At 48.8% G+C, this 26036-nt stretch overlaps 1 protein-coding gene across 1 annotated transcript in view; it reads right to left on the bottom strand.

Moving 5' to 3' along the window:
• Positions 1-25221, bottom strand: part of FAM193B (family with sequence similarity 193 member B) — an 86943-nt gene extending 61722 nt beyond the window's left edge. Inside the window, exon 1 of the mRNA XM_069763958.1 lies at positions 24931-25221. Within this exon, the coding sequence (XP_069620059.1) occupies positions 24931-25074 (144 nt within the window). The 5' untranslated portion in view covers positions 25075-25221. The remainder of the gene's footprint in view (positions 1-24930) is intronic.
• Between the last annotated feature and the right edge of the window lie 815 nt (positions 25222-26036).

The following is a 26036-nucleotide window of genomic DNA, read 5'->3' as shown; positions in this document are numbered from 1 at the left end:
CACGTGAATAGGGAGGGAACTAAGGGTGCTGTCATGGGCCTCCGAAAAATGCTGCTACCAGTAAGTAGCTTAATGCTTTATTCGGACTCCCATGACAGCACTACGAGAGAATTACAGAGATGTAAACTACCTTAGGGAGGGACTATAGCCTGTAGCACCCTTAACCCGAAGGTGAGATCAGAAGAGAACCCCAAGTCCAACCTATAGTGCTTGAAAAAGGTGGAAGGGGATGACCACGTAGCCGCCTTACATATCTGGTCGATGGAAACTCCAGATCTTTCAGCCCAGGATGTAGCCATGGCCCGGGTGGAATGTGCCCTCAGATTCTGCGGAACAGGACCTCCACCTGCAGTATAAGCCAGAGAGATAGCCTCCCTAATCCACTTCGCTAACGTGCACTTTGACACTCTAAGACCTTTCCTGGGACCTTGGAAGGATAGAAACAAAGCCTCCTCTCTCTTCCAAGCATCAGTGACTGAAATATATTCTAAGAGACATCTCCTAACATCTAACGTATGGAGTAACTGTTCTTTGGAATTAGAAGGATTAGGGAGAAATGATGGTAGAACTATCTCCTGAGATCTATGAAAATCTGAGACCACTTTAGGTAAATAAGCTGGATCTGGTCTGAGGACTACTCTGTCCTGTAGAAACTCTGTATAGGGGGACAGCCTAGAAAGAGCCTGTATGTCTCCTACCCTACGAGCAGATGTAATTGCCACCAAAAATGCTGTTTTGAGGGATAGTAATTTAAGTGAGGCTGAATGTAAAGGCTCAAACGGTTCTTTAGTCAAAGCAGAGAGGACTAGATTGAGATCCCAAGGCATTGACCTATTCCTGTGTATAGGTCTGGACCTACTAGCTGCTTTGATGAACCTTGATACCCAATAATTACCAGCAATGTTACAAGAAAATAGGGCCCCTAGGGCTGAGACTTGTACTTTTAGCGTACTCGTGGATAGATTTAGCTCTAGCCCTCTCTGCAGGAATTCTAGAATCTGGTTAATTGGTAAACCCTCTTCGATATTAAAATTTGAAGAGGCCAGAAACTTCCTCCAAGTTCTAGAGTAGATCTTAGTTGTTATGAGTTTTCTACTCTTCATAAGGGTATCAATGAGATTTGGAGAAAATCCTCTGTTTTTTAACAGTGACCTCTCAAAGACCATGCCGTCAAATGGAGACCCTTCACTTGTGGATGGTTGATCGGACCTTGATGAAGTAGGTCCGGGATGTCCGGCAGTACCCAGGGGTCTTCCACCGACATGGTCCTGAGCCAGGAGAACCAAGCTCTTCGGGGCCAGAACGGAGCGATCAGTATGATTCTCGCTTGATCCTCCCTTATCTTTCTGACCACCAGAGGCAACAGGTTTAGCGGGGGGAACGCATATGCCAATCGGAAATCCCATCTGATCAGGAAGGCATCCACTGCCAGCGGATATTCCCTGGGATTCAAGGAACAGAATATTTTCGTTTTTCTGTTGTCCTTGCTGGCAAATAAGTCCACCTCTGGATGACCCCACCTGCGGACAATTTGGTTGAAGATTTTTGAGTTCAGAGACCATTCTCCTTGTCTTAAGGTGTTTCGACTTAGAAAGTCCGCCCTTATATTTTCCTTCCCTTTTATATGCACTGCTGTTAAAGATAGAAAATGGTCTTCCGCTATCCGGAGCAGGCGGTCCGCTATTTCCATCAGGAACTCGGAGCGTGTTCCACCTTGGTGATTCACGTAGGCCACTGCCACCTGGTTGTCGGAGAGGATTTTGACATGGTGACCCTGTAGATACACGAGGAGTTCCTTAATTGAGAATTCAATTGCCATCAACTCCTTCTGATTGGAAGAGGCTGACATTTGGGGGTCCCATAGACCCTGGACTACCACGTCACCCATGTGTGCCCCCCACCCCGTGGGGCTGGCGTCTGTTGTGATTACCCGAGTCACCTGAGTCACCCAGGGAACTCCTGCTGACAGATTGTCTTCCTCTAGCCACCATCTAAGAGATGTAAGAACCCCTGGACTCTGTCATCTGACCCTGCAAGGAACCCTGTAAGACCCTATCATAATGTAGTACGTCAAACTGTAAAGGCCTGGAGTGGAACTGGGCCCAACGGACGGCGGGGATACAGGAAGTTAGGGAACCTAACAAAGACATAGCCTGTCTAAGGGTCATGGATGGTTTATTAATTGCTTTTAACACCTGTTGTTGGATATGAAGCAATTTATCAGGCGGAAGACAGCATTGTTGGGACTCGGAATTTAACAGCAGCCCTAGGAACCTCTGGGTCTTTAGGGGTTGCAATCGGGATTTATCATAATTTATGATCCAGCCCAGATTTTCCAGTTTAAATATAGCTGTTTTAACCTGAGCCAGGCAATGGTCTACTGAGTTCCCCACTATTAGGAAATCATCCAGATAAGGAACAATGAGAATATCGGATTCACGTAAGTGCGCCATAACCTCCGCAACTACTTTAGTAAATACCCGGGGAGACGTTGAGAGGCCGAAGGGAAGGGCTCTAAATTGAAAATGGCGAACAATACCTCCCATAGACACCGCCACACGTAGAAACTTCTGGAAGTTTTCGTGGATAGGAACATGATAGTATGCATCCTTTAAGTCCACAACTACCATGAAGCAGTGTTTAAACAACATCTTTATTGCAGAACTGATTGACTCCATTTTAAACGTGTTATTAACCAGGTATTCATTAAGGGATTTAAGATTGATAATAGTCCTGAACGACTTGTCTGGTTTTTGAATCAAAAAAAGAGGAGAGTAGAATCCTCTTCCTCTCTCTGACTCCGGAACCTCAATCAGTACATTTTTACGGCATAAAGTCATGACCTCTGACTCTAAGGCCGTCTGCTCAATAGTGGAGGAACGCAAGGGGGTTAACATAAACTTATCACGAGGCCAATGAACAAATTCCAATTTTAGGCCTTCCGATACAATACCTCGGACCCAGACACTATTCGTGATGTTAGTCCAAGCGGAAGAGAAGGTTGACAATCTCCCTCCCACAGGGATTGCTAGTCATTGGTCTGGTTTCTTACGTTCTTTTGAGGAACGGCGAAACATGTAACCCGTACCTCTCCTGCGTCTATCCTCCCATCTAAAATTTTCTCTAGAGGGTGAGGATGCGCGCTTCCTTCCACGACCAAATCTCCTTCTGTTAAATGGACGCCGGTAAGAAGCTGATGACAAATTAGGAAATTTCTTCTTATCATCTCCAGCCTTTTCGAGCAGCTCATCCAAGGTTGGCCCAAAGAGATATTCCCCTTTACATGGGATAGCGCATAATTTGGATCTTGACTGGATATCCCCCGACCAACACTTCAACCATAAGGCTCTACGAGCCGCGTTGGAGAGTCCTGCTGCTCTGGCCGCCATTCTGACCGAGTCCACCGACGCGTCCGACAAGAAAGCCGCAGCATCCTGAATCACTGGAAGCGCACCTAGAATAGAATTCCTGGAGGCGCCTTCTTTAAGCTGGGATTCCAACTGTTCCAACCAGACCATTAGGGATCTGGCTGTACAAGTCGCAGCCACTGCTGGCCTCAAGGATCCGGCTGCCATCTCCCACGTACCCTTAAGGAAGATCTCCGCCTTCCTGTCAAGAGGGTCTTTAAGGGACCCCATGTCCTCGAAAGGTAAAGCTGCTTTCTTAGATGCCTTCGCCACCGCCGCATCTAATTTAGGGGCCTTGTCCCAGGTATCCACATCCGTATCTTCAAAGGGATACCTGCGCTTTAAAGCCGGTGGCAAAGAACCTTTCTTCTCCGGTTTTTTCCATTCCCGGAGAATCAGGTCTTGAATCTTATCAATCACCGGGAAGGATCTGCGTTTCTTGTGTTCCAAGCCGCTGAACATTAGCTCCTGACGGGAAAGCTGAGTCTTAGGCTCTTCTAGGCCCATCGTACCTCTGACCGACTTGACTAACTTATCCACCCGGTCCAGAGGCAGACAGAATCGGCCAGATTCCTCTTCTGATGACGAGGAAGAGAGATTTGAGCGATAAGAACCTTCCTCTTTATCTTCCTCTGACGAATCAGAGATCACCGAGGCTCTCTGTTTTGAACTTCCCGCCTGGGACATAGACCGCAGGGATTCCCTTACTTCTGTACGGATCATCTCACGCAGATTAGCCGTAGAAGCAGATTCTTCCGCTACCTAGGGGAGGACAATAAGGGAGATACCATCTATCTAGCCTGATGTCACTCAACCCTTCCACTCCTGTAAACCTCACCGTCTGTTGTATACAGGAGGCACACAATTTTTTAGGGTAGGAATCTGGTAAGGGAACTTCACATAGGGCACACTCCTTATGTTTCGACTTTGCACTTCTCTTCCCCTAGAATGACAAAGTATAAGGGGCCCGCGTCACTGAGTGAACATTCACGTAGATCACTTACCAGTGTACGTGAAAGAGAAAGGTACCGGAACACGAGGGGGCTCCTTGCCAGTCGAAGCTCTAGATCCTTGCCTGGACGAGCTTTTACGGCTGAACTGGTCACTTCTGATATCCTTTCCCACGGCTTCCTGCCGTACTTTATCCAGAAGTTGAGGCTGCTGCTCACCATCACTTCCGACGCCGCAACCACACCACCGCACCTCACTGCCGCCGTCTGCTCAGGGGGGGGAAATGAAACTTACCAACGCCGGCTTCCGGAGACAAGGAATCCTCCGGACCCTGCTCCCTGCTGCCAACGCCACTGACGTGCAGTCCAGCCTGGACCACCGTGGCGTCTCCAGGACTTTCCGCACCGGTCGAGGTAGGAGACCCCCCCGCTACCAGATTCGACCGGCCGGCCTGGGCTCCTTACGAGATGAAATCTGTAGGATCCTGTCCCTCCAGGAACAGGAAACCAACTGATGCAGGGGGAGAGGTGCCGCCCTTTTGTATCTGTAGGTTTCCTGTTCCTGAAGGGCGGATCCCCTCTCTCGTAGTGCTGTCATGGGAGTCCGAATAAAGCTTGAATTTCTTGGGATCTTAATTTGGGGCTGCCTATCCACCACCCAGACTATCCTGCGTTGCACCCTTTCATCAATTTTTCTCTGCCTTCCACAATGATTACCTACAGTGCCATGGGTTTTAAAGTTCTTGATTATGTTGTGCACCGTGGACAAAGGAACATCAAGATCAGTGTGGCACACACAGTGCAAAGATTGAGTAAACTTCTTTTTTGCTATGTGTGCATGTTGAGTATTTGATTTCAGAAATTTCTGCAAGGTTTCTGCATCTCTTGGCAGGAAAATGATGCCCCCCCCCCACACACACACAAATACATTTTTGGTGTGTTTTTTGCTATGTTTTTTTGTATGCGCTTTTGAGCTAAAGAATTTTTTTTTTTTTTTTTAAGTTTTGTGATGTAATTTCTTGATTCAACACCACCTTTTTCATATCTGTTATCAGTGACAGCAGACGTAGCCCGATGGGAGCAGTAGTCTCATCAGTCCACACCTGCGGGTCACAGTCACAACTGACATCTGCCAGCATGATCCCGCAGTGCTCTGACCAACGGTCTTACCGGCAGTTGCGTTACCACCAATAAGAACCAGATGACAGCCTGGGAAACATCATAGGAAGATGGTAAAATGCAAAAAAAAAAAAATCCGCTTTTCACTGCAGATTCGACCGACTCAATTGAAGTCAATGGGTGCAGAAACACAAAGAATTGACATGCTGCAGAAAAAAAACAAAAAAAAAAACAAAACAACACACTGCAAATACGCACGGAAATGTACTGATCATGTGCACAACACTTCAGGATTGTCATTGAATAAGCTTGCATAAGGATTCCATAGCGTTTCTGGCCCATTTCCGTGCGGAAAAAAACGCCGCAAAAACGCATAAAAATCGCACATAGCCTTTATCTGGTTTCAGGTGTGATTTTCATATTGCTCACAGCTGAGTCTGAATGAACAGCACATGCTTGAAGCAAAGTTGTCATCCCACATTACTGGGAAGGTCCCAATAATATAGTCCATCAAATAGTTAACATCCAGCGCCTCTTTGGACAAACAATCCCAGAAAATCCAAGGTTTCTTAAAACATTTATTTCTTCAAAAATAAAAACAGGTAACAAAAAAAAAAAAAAAAAAAAAAAATAGAAGGTCAGGCAGTTTGGATACACTCATGATTTTTTTTTTTTTTTTTTAAAGGCACAGAAACCAACATGTTTCAACCCAGGCAGGTCTTAGGCTATGTGCACACGTTACAGAATTTTCACGGAAATTTCCGCGGCAATTCTGCAACTCCCTGCCGCAGGTATATCGCATGCAGAATTTGCATGCATTTTCCTGCTAAACACTAGCGTTCTACCAGCGTAATCAGCTTGCAGAATGCTAGCGTTTTCCAAGCGATCTGTAACATCTCTTGGAAAACTGATTGACAGGTGGGTCACACTTGTCAAACATAGTGTTTGACAAGTGTGACCAACTTTTTACTATTAATGCTGCCAACGCAACATCAATAGTAAGAGATAGAGTGTTAAAAAAAAAAAAATTCTCACCTTCCGACGGCCCCCGATCTCCTCAGCGGCGCTCCTGGCGGCTTCCGTTCCCAAGGATGCATTGTGCGAAGGATCTTTGCGACATCACGGTCACTTGACTAAAACGTCATCCCAGGTCCTTCACGCAATGCATCCATGGGAACGGAAGCGGCTGCGTGCACCGTCGAGAGGCGGGAGGACTCCGGGAGTCATCAGAAGGCAAGTACCGTATATACTCGAGTATAAGCCGAGATTTTCAGCACATTTTTTGGGGCTGAAAGTCCCCCTCTCGGCTTATACTCGAGTCATACCCAAGGGTCCGCAGGGGAGGGGAGTCTAATAATACTCACCTGTTCCCGGCCCGGTCCCTGATTCTCCAGACGCAGCAGCTTCTTCCTGTACTGAGCGGTCATATGGTACAGTAATGATTATGGACCTGACTCCACTCCCATAGGGGTGGAGCCGCATATTCATTACTGTAATGAGCGGTAACCGTGACCGCTCAGTACAGGAAGAAGCTGTGGCGCCGGAGAACCAGGGACCGCGCCAGGAGCAGGTGAGTATAATGGGGAGTGGGAGCGCTGCGCGATATTCACCTCTCCTCGTTCCGGGTGCCGCTCCATCTTCAGCGTCTTCTGCAGTGACGCTCAGGTCAGAGGGCGCGATGACGTGGTTAGTGTGCGCCCTCTGCTGAAGACAGAGCAGCGCCCGGAACTAGGAGAGGTGAATATTGAAAGTGCCGGGGGCCTGAGCGATGAGAGGCGAGTGATTTTTTTTTTTTTTATCGCAGCAACAGCATATAGGGCATAATCTATGTAGCATCTTATTGGGCCATATTCAACATTTGTGTAGCACTCTATGGGGCAAGTGCGTCTGTATGGAGCATCTTATGGGGCCATAATCAACATTTGTGCAGCATTATATTGGGCAAATGTGTCTATGGAGCATCTTATGGGGCCCATGATAAACTGTATGGAGCATTATATGGGGCTCCTGATTCAATATGGATATTCAAAAACACTTAACCTACTGATGTCTCAATTAATTTTACTTTTATTGGCATCTGTTTTTACTTTTGAAATTTACCAGTAGCTGCTACATTTCCCACCCTAGGCTTATACTCGAGTCATTAAGTTTTCCCATTTTTTTGTGGCAAAATTAGGGGTCTTGGCTTATACTCGAGTATATACGGTATATCAATATTTTATTTTCTAACAGAAATATGGTTCCCAAGGGACTGGAGGAGAGTCTCTTCTCCTCCAGATCCGGGTACCACTGCACATGATCCGCGGAAGTAAGCGGATCAATGCATTCCTATATGTGCGGAATCGCCGCGATTCCGCACACAGAATCAGCATGCTGCGTATTTTTCCGAGATGTGATTCCGCCGCGGAAAAACACGCAGCATTAGCACAGCATTGTGGAATCCCACTGAATTCAATGGGCTGTGTCGTGCATGCATTTTCACTGCGAAAAAACGCTGCAAAAACGCATACAATCTGCAACGTGTGCACATAGCCTTAATATTAATTTAGTCTGGCTAATTTGGGGAATTTTGGGTGAAATTATGTTTAATATGCCTTTTTTCCCTCTATTTTTTGTGTCTTGTTCCAATACACACAAAGGAAATAAACGTGTATAACGAAAACTGTGTGACTAATAGTTTTCTCGGACAATTTCTTGGGTGCCCACACTTTCAGCCATAACTGTACATATATATATATATATATCAGAATATAGTAGGGGAGGAGTGCATTACACAGATATATTAGTATATAGTAGGGGAGGTGTGCATTGCACAGATATATTAGTACTAGCTATTGAACCCGTTCTACGCCCGGGTGGCGAGCATTTATATTGGTATATGGTCTCCATCCTGTCATGTGCTGCTCCATCCTGCGTCCCCATCCTGTCATGTGCTGCACCCATCCTGCGCCCCCATCCTGTCATGTGCTGCACCCATCCTGCGCCCCCATCCTGTCATGTGCTGCACCCATCCTGCGTCTCCATCCTGCGCCCCCATCCTGTCATGTGCTGCACCCATCCTGCGCCCCCATCCTGTCATGTGCTGCACCCATCCTGCGCCCCCATCCTGTCATGTGCTGCACCCATCCTGCGCCCCCATCCTGTCATGTGCTGCACCCATCCTGCGCCCCCATCCTGTCATGTGCTGCACCCATCCTGCGCCCCCATCCTGTCATGTGCTGCACCCATCCTGCGCCCCCATCCTGTCATGTGCTGCACCCATCCTGCGCCCCCATCCTGTCATGTGCTGCACCCATCCTGCGCCCCCATCCTGTCATGTGCTGCACCCATCCTGCGCCCCCATCCTGTCATGTGCTGCACCCATCCTGCGCCCCCATCCTGTCATGTGCTGCACCCATCCTGCGCCCCCATCCTGTCATGTGCTGCACCCATCCTGCGCCCCCATCCTGTCATGTGCTGCACCCATCCTGCGCCCCCATCCTGTCATGTGCTGCACCCATCCTGCGCCCCCATCCTGTCATGTGCTGCACCCATCCTGCGCCCCCATCCTGTCATGTGCTGCACCCATCCTGCGCCCCCATCCTGTCATGTGCTGCACCCATCCTGCGCCCCCATCCTGTCATGTGCTGCACCCATCCTGCGCCCCCATCCTGTCATGTGCTGCACCCATCCTGCGCCCCCATCCTGTCATGTGCTGCACCCATCCTGCGCCCCCATCCTGTCATGTGCTGCACCCATCCTGCACCCCCATCCTGTCATGTGCTGCACCCATCCTGCGCCCCCATCCTGTCATGTGCTGCACCCATCCTGCGCCCCCATCCTGTCATGTGCTGCACCCATCCTGCGCCCCCATCCTGTCATGTGCTGCACCCATCCTGCGCCCCCATCCTGTCATGTGCTGCACCCATCCTGCGCCCCCATCCTGTCATGTGCTGCACCCATCCTGCGCCCCCATCCTGTCATGTGCTGCACCCATCCTGCGCCCCCATCCTGTCATGTGCTGCACCCATCCTGCGCCCCCATCCTGTCATGTGCTGCACCCATCCTGCGCCCCCATCCTGTCATGTGCTGCACCCATCCTGCGCCCCCATCCTGTCATGTGCTGCACCCATCCTGCGCCCCCATCCTGTCATGTGCTGCACCCATCCTGCGCCCCCATCCTGTCATGTGCTGCACCCATCCTGCGCCCCCATCCTGTCATGTGCTGCACCCATCCTGCGCCCCCATCCTGTCATGTGCTGCACCCATCCTGCGTCCCCATCCTGGTATGTGCTGCACCCATCCTGCTGCACCCATCCTGCGCCCCCATCCTGTCATGTGCTGCACCCATCCTGCGCCCCCATCCTGTCATGTGCTGCACCCATCCTGCGCCCCCATCCTGTCATGTGCTGCACCCATCCTGCGCCCCCATCCTGTCATGTGCTGCACCCATCCTGCGCCCCCATCCTGTCATGTGCTGCACCCATCCTGCGTCCCCATCCAGTCATGTGCTGCACCCATCCTGCGTCCCCATCCTGTCATGTGCTGCACCCATCCTGTCATGTGCTGCACCCATCCGGGGGCCTGAGTAGGCGGGGACACCGGCGCGCTGTGGGGGTCAGGTGCCGGTATCGCCGCCAGCTCAGGCCCCCCAGCACTTACTATATTCACCTGTCCTGCGTTCCACCGCTGAGCGCTGCCATCTTCCCGGTCTCCTGGCTGTGACTGTTCAGTCAGAGGGCGGCGCCGGCGCGCATTAAGCGCGTCATCGTGCTCTCTGAACTGAAGGTCACAGGCCGAAGACCGGGAAGATGGCGGCGCTCAGCGGTGGAACGCAGGACAGGTGAATATGGCCGATACTCACCCTCCTGGCGGTCTCTGCTTCTCTGTTGGAGATCGCGGTGTGCGTTCAGTGTGAACGCATACCGCGATCTCCCGGGAGCGTCACTCTGCGAGGCCCAGACTGCGCCGGCGCTTGCGCCTGCGCAGTCTATAAAGGCTTCGGACAGAGTGACGCTCCCAGCGTTATATTATAGATATAGTAGGGGAGGTGTGCATTACACAGATATATTAGTATATAGTAGGGGAGGTGTGCATTACACAGATATATTAGTATATAGTAGGGGAGGTGTGCATTACACAGATATTATTATTATTTATTGTTATAGCGCCATTTATTCCATGGCGCTTTACATGTGAGGAGGGGTATACATAATAAAAACAAGTACAATAATCTTAAACAATACAAGTCATAACTGGTACAGGAGGAATGAGGACCCTGCCCGCGAAGGCTCACAATCTACAAGGGATGGGTGAGAATACAGTAGGTGAGGGTAGAGATGGTCATGCAGCGGTTTGGTCGATCGGTGGTTACTGCAGGTTGTAGGCTTGTCTGAAGAGGTGGGTCTTCAGGTTCTTTTTGAAGGTTTCGATGGTAGGCGAGAGTCTGATGTGTTGTGGTAGAGTGTTCCAGAGTAGGGGTGATACGCGAGAGAAATCTTGTATACGATTGTGGGAAGAGGAGATAAGAGGGGAGTAGAGTAGGAGTTCTTGTGAGGATCGGAGGTTGCGGGTAGGTAAGTACCGGGAGACGAGGTCGCAGATGTATGGAGGAGACAGGTTGTGGATGGCTTTGTATGTCATGGTTAGGGTTTTGTAGTGGAGTCTCTGGGCAATGGGGAGCCAGTGAAGGGATTGACAGAGGGGAGAGGCCGGGGAATAGCGGAGGGACAGGTGGATTAGTCGGGCAGCAGAGTTTAGAATAGATTGGAGGGGTGCGAGAGTGTTAGAGGGGAGGCCACAGAGCAGGAGGTTGCAGTAGTCAAGGCGAGAGATGATGAGGGCATGGACTAGGGTTTTTGCAGATTCATGGTTGAGGAATGAACGGATTCGTGAAATATTTTTGAGTTGAAAGCGGCAGGAAGTGGAAAGGGCTTGGATAAGTGGTTTGAAGGAGAGATCAGCGTCAAGGATTACCCCGAGGCAGCGAGCTTGTGGGACTGGGGAGAGTGGGCAGCCATTTACTGTAATGGATAGGTTCGTTGGGGGGGGGGGGGGGGGTCGTGTGAGATGGGGGAAAGATGATGAATTCTGTTTTGTCCATGTTAAGTTTTAGAAATCTAGTGGAGAAGAAGGATGAAATAGCAGACAGACATTGAGGGATTCTGGTTAGAAGGGAGGTGATATCTGGTCCAGAGATGTAGATCTGTGTGTCGTCAGCGTAGAGGTGATACTGAAAGCCATGAGATTCTATGAGCTGTCCCAGGCCAAAGGTGTAAATGGAGAAGAGCAAGGGCCCAAGGACTGAACCTTGTGGGACTCCGACCGATAGAGGGCGAGGTGAGGAGGTGGTGTGTGAGTGGGAGACGCTGAATGTCCGGTCTGTTAGGTATGATGAGATCCAGGATAGGGCCAAGTCTGCGATGCCAAGGGATGAGAGAATCTGTAGTAAGAGGGAATGGTCCACTGTGTCAAAGGCAGCCGACAGGTCCAGGAGGAGGAGGACAGAGTAGTGTCGCTTGCTCTTGGCGGTTAAGAGGTCATTGGTGACTTTAGTTAGGGCAGTTTCGGTGGAATGGTGTGACCGGAAGCCAGATTGTAAGCGGTCAAAGAGGGAGCAAGAAGAGAGATGGGAGGACAGTTCAAGATGGACGTGTTGTTCCAGTAGTTTGGAGGCATAGGGGAGAAGTGATATAGGGCGATAGCTAGATACAGAGGATGGGTCAAGAGAGGGCTTTTTGAGGATAGGTGTGATGGAGGCATGTTTAAAGCTAGAGGGGAAAATACCGGATTACTTACCGGTAATGCTCTTTTATAGAGCCCACGACAGCACCCACTAGAGAGAGGGGATCTGCCCCTAGGAACAGGAAACCTACAGAGAGATAAAAGGGGCGGCCCCCCCTCGCTCCTCAGTTGTTTTACAGAGAATAGGAGGAACCGCCGCCAGGTTTTAGTTAACAGGTTCAGGTATATACATATATATACATATTTACAACCTCATACTACATCTTTCTAATATTTACACCTCACCAAAAAAGCACCATGTGCAACTATATACAGAAAAGGGAGGGATGTGAACGGGTGCTGTCGTGGGCTCTATAAAAGAGCATTACCGGTAAGTAATCCGGTATTTTCTATTCGCCACGACAGCACCCACTAGAGAGAATTACAGAGACTATAGACTGGGTGGGTTTACTGAGTCAAGGACCGATACACCGAAGGTCAGGTCAGAAGCAGAGGATAGATCTAATCTACAATGCTTACAGAAGGTGTTAGGTGAAGACCAAGTTGCAGCCTTACATATAAGGTCTATTGGTACATTTGTCCTTTCTGCCCAGGAAGTCGACAAGGCTCTTGTAGAGTGCGCTCCTACATGCATTGGAGGATCTTTTCCTCCCACTTTATACGCCAAGATTATGGCCTCTCTGATCCAGCGAAATAATGTGTTCTTTGTCACTCTGGCACCCTTGGTTTTACCCTGGAAAGACACAAAGAGAGCCCTACTCTTCCTCCAGTCCCTATTTCTCTCTAAATAGGCTAAGACAGTCCTTTTTTACATCTAGGGTGTGAAGTCTATCTTCTTCTGGAGTTGAGTGGTTCTCATAAAAGGTAGGTAGCAAGATCTCTTGGGATCTATGAAAGGTAGAGGCCACCTTAGGGAGATAACACGGATCTGTTTTTAAAAGTATCCTATCTGATGTTACCACCAAAAAGGGAGGATCTATAGATAATGCATGAAGATCACTAACTTCTAGCAGAAACTAATGCCACTAATAATACCGTTTTTAAAGAAATATTCTTTAGTGAGGCTGCATGGAGAGGCTCAAAAGGTGGTTGTGTCAATGCATTTAGGACTATCGATAGATCCCACTGAGGAACCCGAGGTATGCTAATTGGTCTCGATCTCTCACAGGCAGATATAAACCGAGATATCCATCTATTACCTGCAACGTCATAATTAAACAGAGCTCCTAAGGCTGACACCTGAACCTTCAGAGTGCTTACGGAAAGACCTAATTCCAGACCTTTTTGAAGAAATTCCAATATTGGAAATATAGGAATTTCAGCTGAAAGTTGTGTAGTATGAAATTGAAGATATTTTCTCCAAATTCTAACATAAATCCTGGTAGTTGAAGGTTTTCTGCTTTTCATCAGAGTATCTATTAACCCACTAGAAAACCCCCTGAGATTTAGTAACCGCCTTTCAAACTCCATGCAGTTAAATTCATGCCCTTTGCCTGAGGATGAAGGAACGGACCCTGAGAGAGCAAGTCCTTGGACTGAGGCAGAATCCACGGGTCCGACACTGACATCGCCCTCAGCCATGAGAACCATGGCCTTTTGGGCCAGAACGGGGCTATTAATAGAATTTTTGCTCTTTCTTCCCTTATTTTTCTTATTACCAAAGGCAGTAGATTCCATGGAGGAAAAGCATATGACAGGTCGAAAGTCCATGGTACTTGGAGGGCATCGAGTATGTCCGGCTCGTCCTCCCTGTTTAGAGAGGCAAACACCCTGACCTGTCGGTTGGCTCTTGTGGCAAACAAGTCTATTTGAGGAACACCCCATTGAGCTGTTATCATTTTGAAAATTTTTCTGTTTAGCATCCATTCCCCTTGATGAAGGGTGTGACGGCTCAGAAAATCTGCACGAAAGTTGTCTGTGCCCCTGATGTGCACTGCTGACAGTGATAGCAGATGACCTTCTGCTAATTCCATGATGTCTGATGCCAGCCCCCTGAGTCTGTCCGACCGCGTACCTCCTTGATGGTTCAAGTAAGCTACCGCCGTGGTGTTGTCGGAGAACACTCTTGTGTGAGAGCCGCTGAGCTGAGGAAGAAAGTGAAGTAGGGAATAATATATCGCCCTCAACTCTTTGACATTCGAAGAACTATCAAGTTCCGAACTAGACCAAAGATCCTGAACCCACTGATCCTGAAAATGTGCCCCCCAGCCTTTAGGCCCAGCATCTGTGGTCACTATACTAGAGGGGGAAATTACCCAAAGAACCCCTTTTGAAAGGTTTTTCTGATTTAACCACCACTTAAGAGAGTGTAATACTTCCGTTGTTAGATAAACTGTCCTATCCAGACAGCCTCTATTCTTGATGTCTTCCTCCAATATAAATTTTTGTAGAAGCCTAGTATGAGCCTGTGCCCACTGGACCGCAGGAATACACGATGTCAGAGAACCTAGTAATGACATGCTCTGTCTGAGTGACATACTACGATTTTTTATTGCTAAGGATACCTTATCAACTATGGAGATTTTCTTATCCTCGGGCAGCTTACAAATCTGGTCAGCTGAATCTAGAAGGAGTCCAAGGAATTTCTGACACTTTACAGGCTGAAGTCTAGATTTTTTCCAATTAACCAGCCAACCCAGGGATTGCAAGGAAAACACTACTTCCCGTAACCTCTGCTCACACTGTAGGGGGTCTTTACCTACAATCAATAGGTCATCTAAATATGGAATGACTAAAGTATCCTTTACTCTTAAGAAAGACATTACTTCCAATAGCAATTTTGTAAAAACCCTTGGGGCCATAGATAATCCGAAGGGCATCGCCTTATATTGTAGATGACGAATTTGTCCCTCTATACAAACTGCTACCCGAAGAAACTGCTGGTATAAATGATGTATAGGAATATGATAGTAAGCATCCTTAAGATCCAATACTACCATGTAACAGTTTGGAAATAGATTTTTTATAGCTGAACGAATGGATTCCATCTTGAATGTTTTAGGTCTTATAAAGGAATTCAGCTTTCTTAAATTAATTATGGTTCTGAAAGAGCCATCCGGCTTACTAATCAGAAACAAGGGAGAATAAAATCCTCTCCCCATCTGGGAAGATGGGACATCCATTAGGACTTGTTTGCGTAGGAGGGTTTTAACCTCTGTTTCAAGTGCCTCTTGCTGAGGCCTGGATCTTAAGGTGGTAAGGAGGAAGGAATCCGGAGGAGTTCTAATAAAGTCTAATGTGAGCCCTGAAGATATTAATTTAATAGCCCATGGATTAATTGTTATCTCTTCCCATTGTTGCCTAAACTGTTTTAGCCTTCCACCCACTGGAGGAATATAGTTAATGGAATTTGTCGGCTGGCTTGAATGGACGTTTATTAAACAAGTTTCCTTTTTGTTTAAAATCCTTATTGTTCCATCTATCTCTGAAGCCTCCCCTCTTTCCGAATGGTGGCTTCCTGAACGCCCTTCTGTAAGACGGAATAAAGGGATTAGGAAATCCTTTTTTCCTTTCACCTGCCTTAGTGAGTATATCATCAAGGACTGTTCCAAAAAGGTACTCACCCTGACAGGGTATGGCACATAATTTGGATCTAGACTGGGCATCTCCCTTCCAGTTTTTTAGCCATAAAGCACGCCTAGCCGTATTGGAGAGATTAGCTGTTCTGGCCGCAAGTCGTAGGGAGTCAATAGAGGCATCAGATATAAAGGCAGCCGCACCCTTGATCAAAGGGATAGACGCTCGTAACTTTTCCCTGGATACACCATTTTTAATATTTTGCTCCAGCTGCTCCAGCCAGACTAGCATTGACCTGCTAGTACATGTGGCTGAAATTGCCGGCTTGAATGCCGTGACACAGGCCTCCCACGATTTTTTAAGGAGCGCATCTGATTTTCGGTCCATGGGATCTGATAAGGAACCTGCATCCTCCACGGGCAAGGAGAAACGGCGAGATGTAGATGCACTGCCGCATCAACCTTCGGTATTTTGGTCCAGGTACTCAAATCTTTGTCATCGAAGGGGTAGCGCCTCTTACAGGATATTGGCACAAACCCCTTTTGACCTTTACCCCATTCCTTCTTAACGAGGTCTTTTATGGCCTGGTTTATTGGAAACACGTGGCCTTTCCGTTGGGAAAGACCAGCAAACATGACTTCCTGTGGTGTTTGGGGTTCTTTTGACTCAGATACCCCCATCGTATTTCTCACTGATTTAACTAAGTTGTTTATGCCTTCTGTTGGAAAGCAAACAAAGTCTTCTTCCTCTGAAGAATCGGACAGCTGAGAGACCTCTGAGTCGACCTCCCCACTCTCTGCTGACGTGTCAGCTTTAGGTGGGGATACTCTTCTTTTCCTTTTCTGCATATTAACCGAGGAAGAACCGCCTCCTAACGACTGAAGTTCTTCCCGAATTATGAGCCATATCTCATTCATCTTAACCGATTCCTCCTGCCGTAAGGTGTTATCTATACATGTCTGACACAGATTTTTAAGATAGGAGTCAGGCAGGGGTTCGGTACATATAGCACATTGTTTGTGCTTACTCTTCCTCGTCCTCTTTGCCTAGAAATAATATAAGCAAAGGAATCAATATAAGCTTCAGTGAAGCTATATATACACTCACCCAGCGTATTAATTTTACCGGCTGCAGGGTTGCCTTAGTCTGGGATGTGGAACGGGACGATTTCCTTCCCGATTTGTCAGTGGAGTCACTTATTTTAGAGTGTCCACTGCTCTTTTTTCTGGTTTCACTACTAGGTACTAGTGGCTCTTCCATGGGGTGCATACGGACCTCCTCTTGGGACGACATAATGCACACTGACTGCACTTCTAATCCTCACTTTTATAGTGTAGCCACTCCTGCACACATCCCCCTTTTTTTTTTTTTTCTACTCACAAGTCTGGCGTCAGGACACTGGGATCGCATGGGGGAATCCAATATGGCGGTTCCCCCGGAAATAGTACTCCGACCTCGCGACCCCGGAAGTTCAAGCTTTCTTTCCGGGGACGCCGACGCTACTGCGCATGCGCCCGCGTCTGCTGTATACCGGAACACGCCGCTAAAAGCGCTGCATCCACCACCATGTCGCCTCTTACCTTGGAGGGACAGGAGGGAAGACTCCGACCGGGGACGCCATCCGCCGCTCAGCTCCACTCAGGAGGGCACCACCGCAGGTATCCACACTGCACCATGCAATTGTCAGCACTTATCCAACTGTGTCCCATCAGGGAGACCGTTGGCACCTTCAGGCTTTCCTGTCAGCCGCACCAGATGAGGGGGGAGCCCGCAGGAACATTCCCCCGACACGGTCTACCTGCTCTGGGACCCCTGTCGCTCAGCAGAGACGGTACAGGCGGTAGCCCAGGCAGGTTTTCCTCTTCTTAGCACCATAGAGCTTCTCTATGGGTTCCCTTCTAGGAACAGGAAACCAACTGAGGAGCGAGGGGGGGCCGCCCCTTTTATCTCTCTGTAGGTTTCCTGTTCCTAGGGGCGGATCCCCTCTCTCTAGTGGGTGCTGTCGTGGCGAATAGAAAACACCAGTTGTTAGTGATAGGTTGAAGAGATGGGTTGGGGTTGGGATGAAGACTGTGGTGAGGTTTGGGATGAGGTGGGATGGGAGCGGGTCAAGTGCACAGGTGGTGAGATGCATTACACAGATATAACAGTATATAGTAGGGGAGGTGTGCATTACACAGATATAACAGTATATAGTAGGGGAGGTGTGCATTCCACAGATATAACAGTATATAGTAGGGGAGGTACATTACACAGATATATCAGATCAGTATATAGTAGGGGAGGTGTGCATTACACAGATATATCAGTATATAGTAGGGGAGGCGTGCATTACACAGATATAACAGTATAGTAGGGGAGGTGTGCACTACACAGATATATCAGTATATAGTAGGGGAGGTACATTACACAGATATATCAGATCAGTATATAGTAGGGGAGGTGTGCATTACACAGATATATCAGTATATAGTAGGGGAGGTGTTGTGGGTTCTGTTTTTGGGCTCCCTCTGGTGGTTACTGATGGTACTGGGTGACTTGTGTTCTCTGCGGTCTCTGGTGTCCACCTGTTCCATCAGGTTATGGGAGTTTCCTATTTAACCTGGCTTTTTTGTCATTTCCTCGCCGGCTATCAATGTAATCAGCGTGTCTTTTTACCTCTGCTCCCTGCATCTGTTATCTTCAGGACAAGCTAAGTTTTTGATTTTCCTGTTCCACGTTTTGCTTAATTTTTGTCTTAGTCCAGCTTGCAGTTATGTGATTCCTTGCTGCTGGTTGCTCTAGTGGGCTGAAATTACTCCTCATGTTCCATGAGTTGGCACATGAGTTCAAGTAATTTCAGGATGGTTTTTTGAAGGGTTTTTCGCTGACCGCGCAGTTCACTTTTGTATCCTCTGCTATCTAGCTTTAGCGGGCCTCATTTTTGCTGATTCTATTTTCATAACTACTTATGTGCTTTCCTCTCATTTCACCGTTATTACATGTGGGGGGCTGCTATTTCTGTGGGGTGTTTCTCTGGAGGCAAGTGAGGTCTGTGTTTCTTCTGATAGGGGAAGTTAATCCTTCGGCTGGCGCGAGACGTCTAGGAATCATCGTAGGCACGTTCCCCGGCTACTGCTAGTTGTGTGTTTAGGTTCAGGATCGCGGTCAGCTCAGGTTCCATCACTCTAGAGCTTGTTTTGTTTTTGTGCTTGTCCTTTTGTGATCCCCTGCCATTGGGATCATGACAGGGAGGTACATTACACAGATATATCAGATCAGTATATAGTAGGGGAGGTGTGCATTACACAGATATATCAGTATATAGTAGGGGAGGTGTGCACTACACAGATATAACAGTACTAGATTGTGGCCCGATTCTAACGCATCGGGTATTCTAGAATATGCATGTCCCCGTAGTATATGGACAATGATGATTCCAGAATTCGCGGCAGACTGTGCCCGTCGCTGATTGGTCGAGGCAACCTTTAGGACATCATCGTCGCCATGGCAACCATTATGACATCTACGTCGATACTGTGCCCGTTGCTGATTGGTCGAGGCCGCCAGGCCTCGACCAATCAGAGACGCGGGATTTCCAGGACAGACAGACAGACGGAAAAACCCTTAGGCAATTATATATATATAGATATAGTAGGGGAGGTGTGTATTACACAGATATAACAGTACATAGTAGGGGAGGTGTGCACTACACAGATATAACAGTATATAGTAGAGGAGGTGTGTATTACACAGATATATCAGTATATAGTAGGGGAGGTGTGCACTACACAGATATATCAGTACTTAGTAGGGGAGGTGTGCACTACACAGATATATCAGTACATAGTAGGGGAGGTGTGCACTACACAGATATAACAGTATATAGTAGGGGAGGTGTGCATTACACAGATATTACAGTATATAGTAGGGGAGGTGTGCATTACACAGATATTACAGTATATAGTAGGGGAGGTGTGCATTACACAGATATAACAGTACTAGATGGTGGCCCGATTCTAATGCATCGGGTATTCTAGAATAGGCATGTCCACGTAGTATATGGCCCAGCCACGTAGTATATGGCCCAGCCACGTAGTATATGGCCCAGCCACGTAGTATATGGCCCAGCCACGTAGTATATGGCCCAGCCACGTAGTATATGGCCCAGCCACGTAGTATATGGCCCAGCCACGTAGTATATGGCCCAGCCACGTAGTATATGGCCCAGCCACGTAGTATATGGCCCAGCCACGTAGTATATGGCCCAGCCACGTAGTATATGGCCCAGCCACGTAGTATATGGCCCAGTGACGCAGTATATGGCCCAGTGACGCAGTATATTGCCCAGTGACGCAGTATATTGCCCAGTGACGCAGTATATTGCCCAGTGACGCAGTATATTGCCCAGTGACGTAGTATATTGCCCAGTGACGTAGTATACAGCACAGAGCCACGTAGTATATTGCACAGCGACGTAGTATACAGCACAGAGCCACGTAGTATATTGCCCAGCCACGTAGTATACAGCACAGAGCCACGTAGTATATTTGCCAGTAACGTAGTATATTGCCCAGTGACGTAGTATACAGCACAGACACGTAGTATATTGCCCAGTGACGTAGTATACAGCACAGAGCCACGTAGTATATTGCACAGCGACGTAGTATACAGCACAGAGCCACGTAGTATATTGGCCAGTCACGTAGTATATTGCCCAGCCACGTAGTATACAGCACAGAGCCACGTAGTATATTGCCCAGTGACGTAGTATACAGCACAGACATGTAGTATATTGCCCAGTGACGTAGTATATTGCCCAGTGACGTAGTATACAGCACAGAGCCACGTAGTATATTGCACAGCGAAGTAGTATACAGCACAGAGCCACGTAGTATATTGCCCAGTGACGTAGTATACAGCACAGACATGTAGTATATTGCCCAGTGACGTAGTATATTGCCCAGTGACGTAGTATACAGCACAGAGCCACGTAGTATATTGCACAGCGAAGTAGTATACAGCACAGAGCCACGTAGTATCTTGGCCAGTCACGTAATATATTGTCCAGCTACGTAGTATATTGCCCAGTCAGGTTTGTCACAGGTGAAAAAATAAAAAACCATATACTCACCTTTCCGAAGGCCCCTTGTAGTCCACGGCAGCAGAGGGTGATTATGGCAGGTTTATTTTTTTTTTAATTATTTTTAACATTACATTTTTTACTATTGATGCCGCATAGGCAGCGTCAATAGTAAAAAGTTGGGGACACACAGGGTTAATAGCGGTGGTAACGGAGTGCGTTACCCGCGGCATAACGCTGTCCGTTACCGCCGGCATTTAACCCTGTTTTAGCGGTGACCGGAGGGGACTACGCGGGCGACAGGCACTGACTGCGGGGAGTAAGGAGCGGCCATTTTCTTCCAAACTGTGCCCGTCGCTGATTGGTCGCGGCAGCCATGACAGGCAGCTGCCGAGACCAATCAGCGAATGAATAACCGTGACAGACAGAAGGACAGGCAGACAGACGGAAGTGACCCCTAGACAATTATATAGTAGATATAGTGCCGGAGGGTGCACACAGCATATAGTGCCGGAGGGTGCACACAGCATATAGTGCCGGAGGGTGCACACAGCATATAGTGCCGGAGGGTGCACACAGCATATAGTGCCGGAGGGTGCACACAGCATATAGTGCCGGAGGGTGCACACAGCATATAGTGCCGGAGGGTGCACACAGCATATAGTGCCGGAGGGTGCACACAGCATATAGTGCCGGAGGGTGCACACAGCATATAGTGCCGGAGGGTGCACACAGCATATAGTGCCGGAGGGTGCACACAGCATATAGTGCCGGAGGGTGCACACAGCATATAGTGCCGGAGGGTGCACACAGCATATAGTGCCGGAGGGTGCACACAGCATATAGTGCCGGAGGGTGCACACAGCATATAGTGCCGGAGGGTGCACACAGCATATAGTGCCGGAGGGTGCACACAGCATATAGTGCCGGAGGGTACACACAGCATATAGTGCCGGAGGGTACACACAGCATATAGTGCCGGAGGGTACACACAGCATATAGTGCCGGAGGGTACACACAGCATATAGTGCCGGAGGGTACACACAGCATATAGTGCCGGAGGGTACACACAGCATATAGTGCCGGAGGGTACACACAGCATATAGTGCCGGAGGGTACACACAGCATATAGTGCCGGAGGGTACACACAGCATATAGTGCCGGAGGGTACACACAGCATATAGTGCCGGAGGGTACACACAGCATATAGTGCCGGAGGGTACACACAGCATATAGTGCCGGAGGGTACACACAGCATATAGTGCCGGAGGGTACACACAGCATATAGTGCCGGAGGGTACACACAGCATATAGTGCCGGAGGGTACACACAGCATATAGTGCCGGAGGGTACACACAGCATATAGTGCCGGAGGGTACACACAGCATATAGTGCCGGAGGGTACACACAGCATATAGTGCCGGAGGGTACACACAGCATATAGTGCCGGAGGGTACACACAGCATATAGTGCCGGAGGGTACACACAGCATATAGTGCCGGAGGGTACACACAGCATATAGTGCCGGAGGGTACACACAGCATATAGTGCCGGAGGGTACACACAGCATATAGTGCCGGAGGGTACACACAGCATATAGTGCCGGAGGGTACACACAGCATATAGTGCCGGAGGGTACACACAGCATATAGTGCCGGAGGGTACACACAGCATATAGTGCCGGAGGGTACACACAGCATATAGTGCCGGAGGGTACACACAGCATATAGTGCCGGAGGGTACACACAGCATATAGTGCCGGAGGGTACACACAGCATATAGTGCCGGAGGGTACACACAGCATATAGTGCCGGAGGGTACACACAGCATATAGTGCCGGAGGGTACACACAGCATATAGTGCCGGAGGGTACACACAGCATATAGTGCCGGAGGGTACACACAGCATATAGTGCCGGAGGGTACACACAGCATATAGTGCCGGAGGGTACACACAGCATATAGTGCCGGAGGGTACACACAGCATATAGTGCCGGAGGGTACACACAGCATATAGTGCCGGAGGGTACACACAGCATATAGTGCCGGAGGGTACACACAGCATATAGTGCCGGAGGGTACACACAGCATATAGTGCCGGAGGGTACACACAGCATATAGTGCCGGAGGGTACACACAGCATATAGTGCCGGAGGGTACACACAGCATATAGTGCCGGAGGGTACACACAGCATATAGTGCCGGAGGGTACACACAGCATATAGTGCCGGAGGGTACACACAGCATATAGTGCCGGAGGGTACACACAGCATATAGTGCCGGAGGGTACACACAGCATATAGTGCCGGAGGGTACACACAGCATATAGTGCCGGAGGGTACACACAGCATATAGTGCCGGAGGGTACACACAGCATATAGTGCCGGAGGGTACACACAGCATATAGTGCCGGAGGGTACACACAGCATATAGTGCCGGAGGGTACACACAGCATATAGTGCCGGAGGGTACACACAGCATATAGTGCCGGAGGGTACACACAGCATATAGTGCCGGAGGGTACACACAGCATATAGTGCCGGAGGGTACACACAGCATATAGTGCCGGAGGGTACACACAGCATATAGTGCCGGAGGGTACACACAGCATATAGTGCCGGAGGGTACACACAGCATATAGTGCCGGAGGGTACACACAGCATATAGTGCCGGAGGGTACACACAGCATATAGTGCCGGAGGGTACACACAGCATATAGTGCCGGAGGGTACACACAGCATATAGTGCCGGAGGGTACACACAGCATATAGTGCCGGAGGGTACACACAGCATATAGTGCCGGAGGGTACACACAGCATATAGTGCCGGAGGGTACACACAGCATATAGTGCCGGAGGGTACACACAGCATATAGTGCCGGAGGGTACACACAGCATATAGTGCCGGAGGGTACACACAGCATATAGTGCCGGAGGGTACACACAGCATATAGTGCCGGAGGGTACACACAGCATATAGTGCCGGAGGGTACACACAGCATATAGTGCCGGAGGGTACACACAGCATATAGTAGGGGAGGGTACACACAGCATATAGTAGGGGAGGGTGCACGGTACACACAGCATATAGTAGGGGAGGGTGCACGGTACACACAGTATATAGTAAGGGAGGGTGCACGGTACACACAGTATATAGTAAGGGAGGGTGCACAGTACACACAGTATATAGTAAGGGAGGGTGCACAGTACACACAGTATATAGTAAGGGAGGGTGCACAGTACACACAGTATATAGTAAGGGAGGGTGCACAGTACACACAGTATATAGTAAGGGAGGGTGCACAGTACACACAGTATATAGTAAGGGAGGGTGCACAGTACACACAGTATATAGTAAGGGAGGGTGCACAGTACACACAGTATATAGTAAGGGAGGGTGCACAGTACACACAGTATATAGTAGGGGAGGGTGCACAGTACACACAGTATATAGTAAGGGAGGGTGCACAGTACACACAGTATATAGTAGGGGAGGGTGCACAGTACACACAGTACATAGTAGGGGAGGGTGCACAGTACACACAGTATATAGTAAGGGAGGGTGCACAGTACACACAGTATATAGTAAGGGAGGGTGCACAGTACACACAGTATATAGTAAGGGAGGGTGCACAGTACACACAGTATATAGTAGGGGAGGGTGCACAGTACACACAGTATATAGTAAGGGAGGGTGCACAGTACACACAGTATATAGTAAGGGAGGGTGCACAGTACACACAGTATATAGTAGGGGAGGGTGCACAGTACACACAGTACATAGTAGGGGAGGGTGCACAGTACACACAGTACATAGTAGGGGAGGGTGCACAGTACACACAGTATATAGTAAGGGAGGGTGCACAGTACACACAGTATATAGTAAGGGAGGGTGCACAGTACACACAGTATATAGTAGGGGAGGGTGCACAGTACACACAGTATATAGTAAGGGAGGGTGCACAGTACACACAGTACATAGTAAGGGAGGGTGCACAGTACACACAGTACATAGTAAGGGAGGGTGCACAGTACACACAGTATATAGTAGGGGAGGGTGCACAGCTACAGACCAGCATCTCCCAGTGGACGGTGTGAGCCTCCACACTACATGCGTTGTGATATTATCACACAGTGCCGCAGCTGGCACGTTACCTGCCCCCCTGTGCCCATCTCGTCGGGGCTTTCTCTGGCATCTGTCTCGGGTCCATCAGGAGAAGGAGACCCTTTCCCCGGCCTCTGCTGCCCCACCGCTCGCTCTCTCTTGCTGCTTCCCTGCTTGTTCCGCCTCCTGGTCATTGCTTGCTCCGTCTCTCGGCCTCCCGGATCCGCACACTTCGTTCCGACACCAAATGTAATTTGCAAAGACAACGCTCCAGACCTATACCCCTTAGACAGGACAACAGGCAATATGGCGGCTTGCTGGGGAACATTACCACGCCCCTTGCCAACAGGGTAAAGGTTACAGCGCAGCTGGCATCTAGCGTGTACGCTGATGTCAATGCCGCCATTTTTACTAATGGCAAATTCACAGCTAGGCGCAAATAAAAGATAAGGCGACGCCATGTTTATTGTGGGCAGTCCAGCGCTTGTGTCTGAGCACTAGGGTACATGCTGGCGCTAGAAATAAAAGTAGCGAGTGGCGGGTCACCAGTGGCAGGGCTAGCCGGGACGGAGTGAGGATCTGCATGTGGTGCTGAGGAGGGCATGCAGGTGAGGCATACAGGTGAGGCATCAGGTGGTCCAGGCGCCATCACGCTGGGAGGAAAAGACGTCAACTCATTGGTTCCAGAGGAAGCCAGGGCTACACATGTGCTGGCATATACAGCCTGTGCAGATAACTATATATAGGGGGAGATGTCATCTACATATACTCCTCGCCATGGAGGAAAAGCAGGAATTCCAGCAATCGCAGGATGGGTGATATCGTAATGATTTGCAAATGATGGAAAAATGAGAACAAAACATCGCTATTTATTAATTATGGAGTAGTTGTCACATAGAGAAGTACGCACACATACACCTTGGCACACTATCAGTGAGGTTATTCATTTCTGTCTGAGGAACGTTCTGCCGCACTAAATACACCTCTGCAAATCATCAAGATCCGCTGCTGGCAGCTGCCTTTGCAATTGCCGACCCATGATGCCCCAGATGGACTATGAGTCGAGATGCTATAGGGCATGTTATCAAGCTTATACCTTAGGTTAGATTATGTATTGAACTAGATGGACTTAAAGTCTTCCTTCAACCTTAATAAC

Source organism: Ranitomeya imitator, chromosome 4 (assembly GCF_032444005.1).
Source record: "Ranitomeya imitator isolate aRanImi1 chromosome 4, aRanImi1.pri, whole genome shotgun sequence".
NCBI classification, from domain to species: Eukaryota; Metazoa; Chordata; class Amphibia; order Anura; family Dendrobatidae; genus Ranitomeya; species Ranitomeya imitator.
The sequence above is the reverse complement of the archived record's forward strand: the minus strand, read 5'-3'. Positions and strand labels throughout refer to the sequence as shown.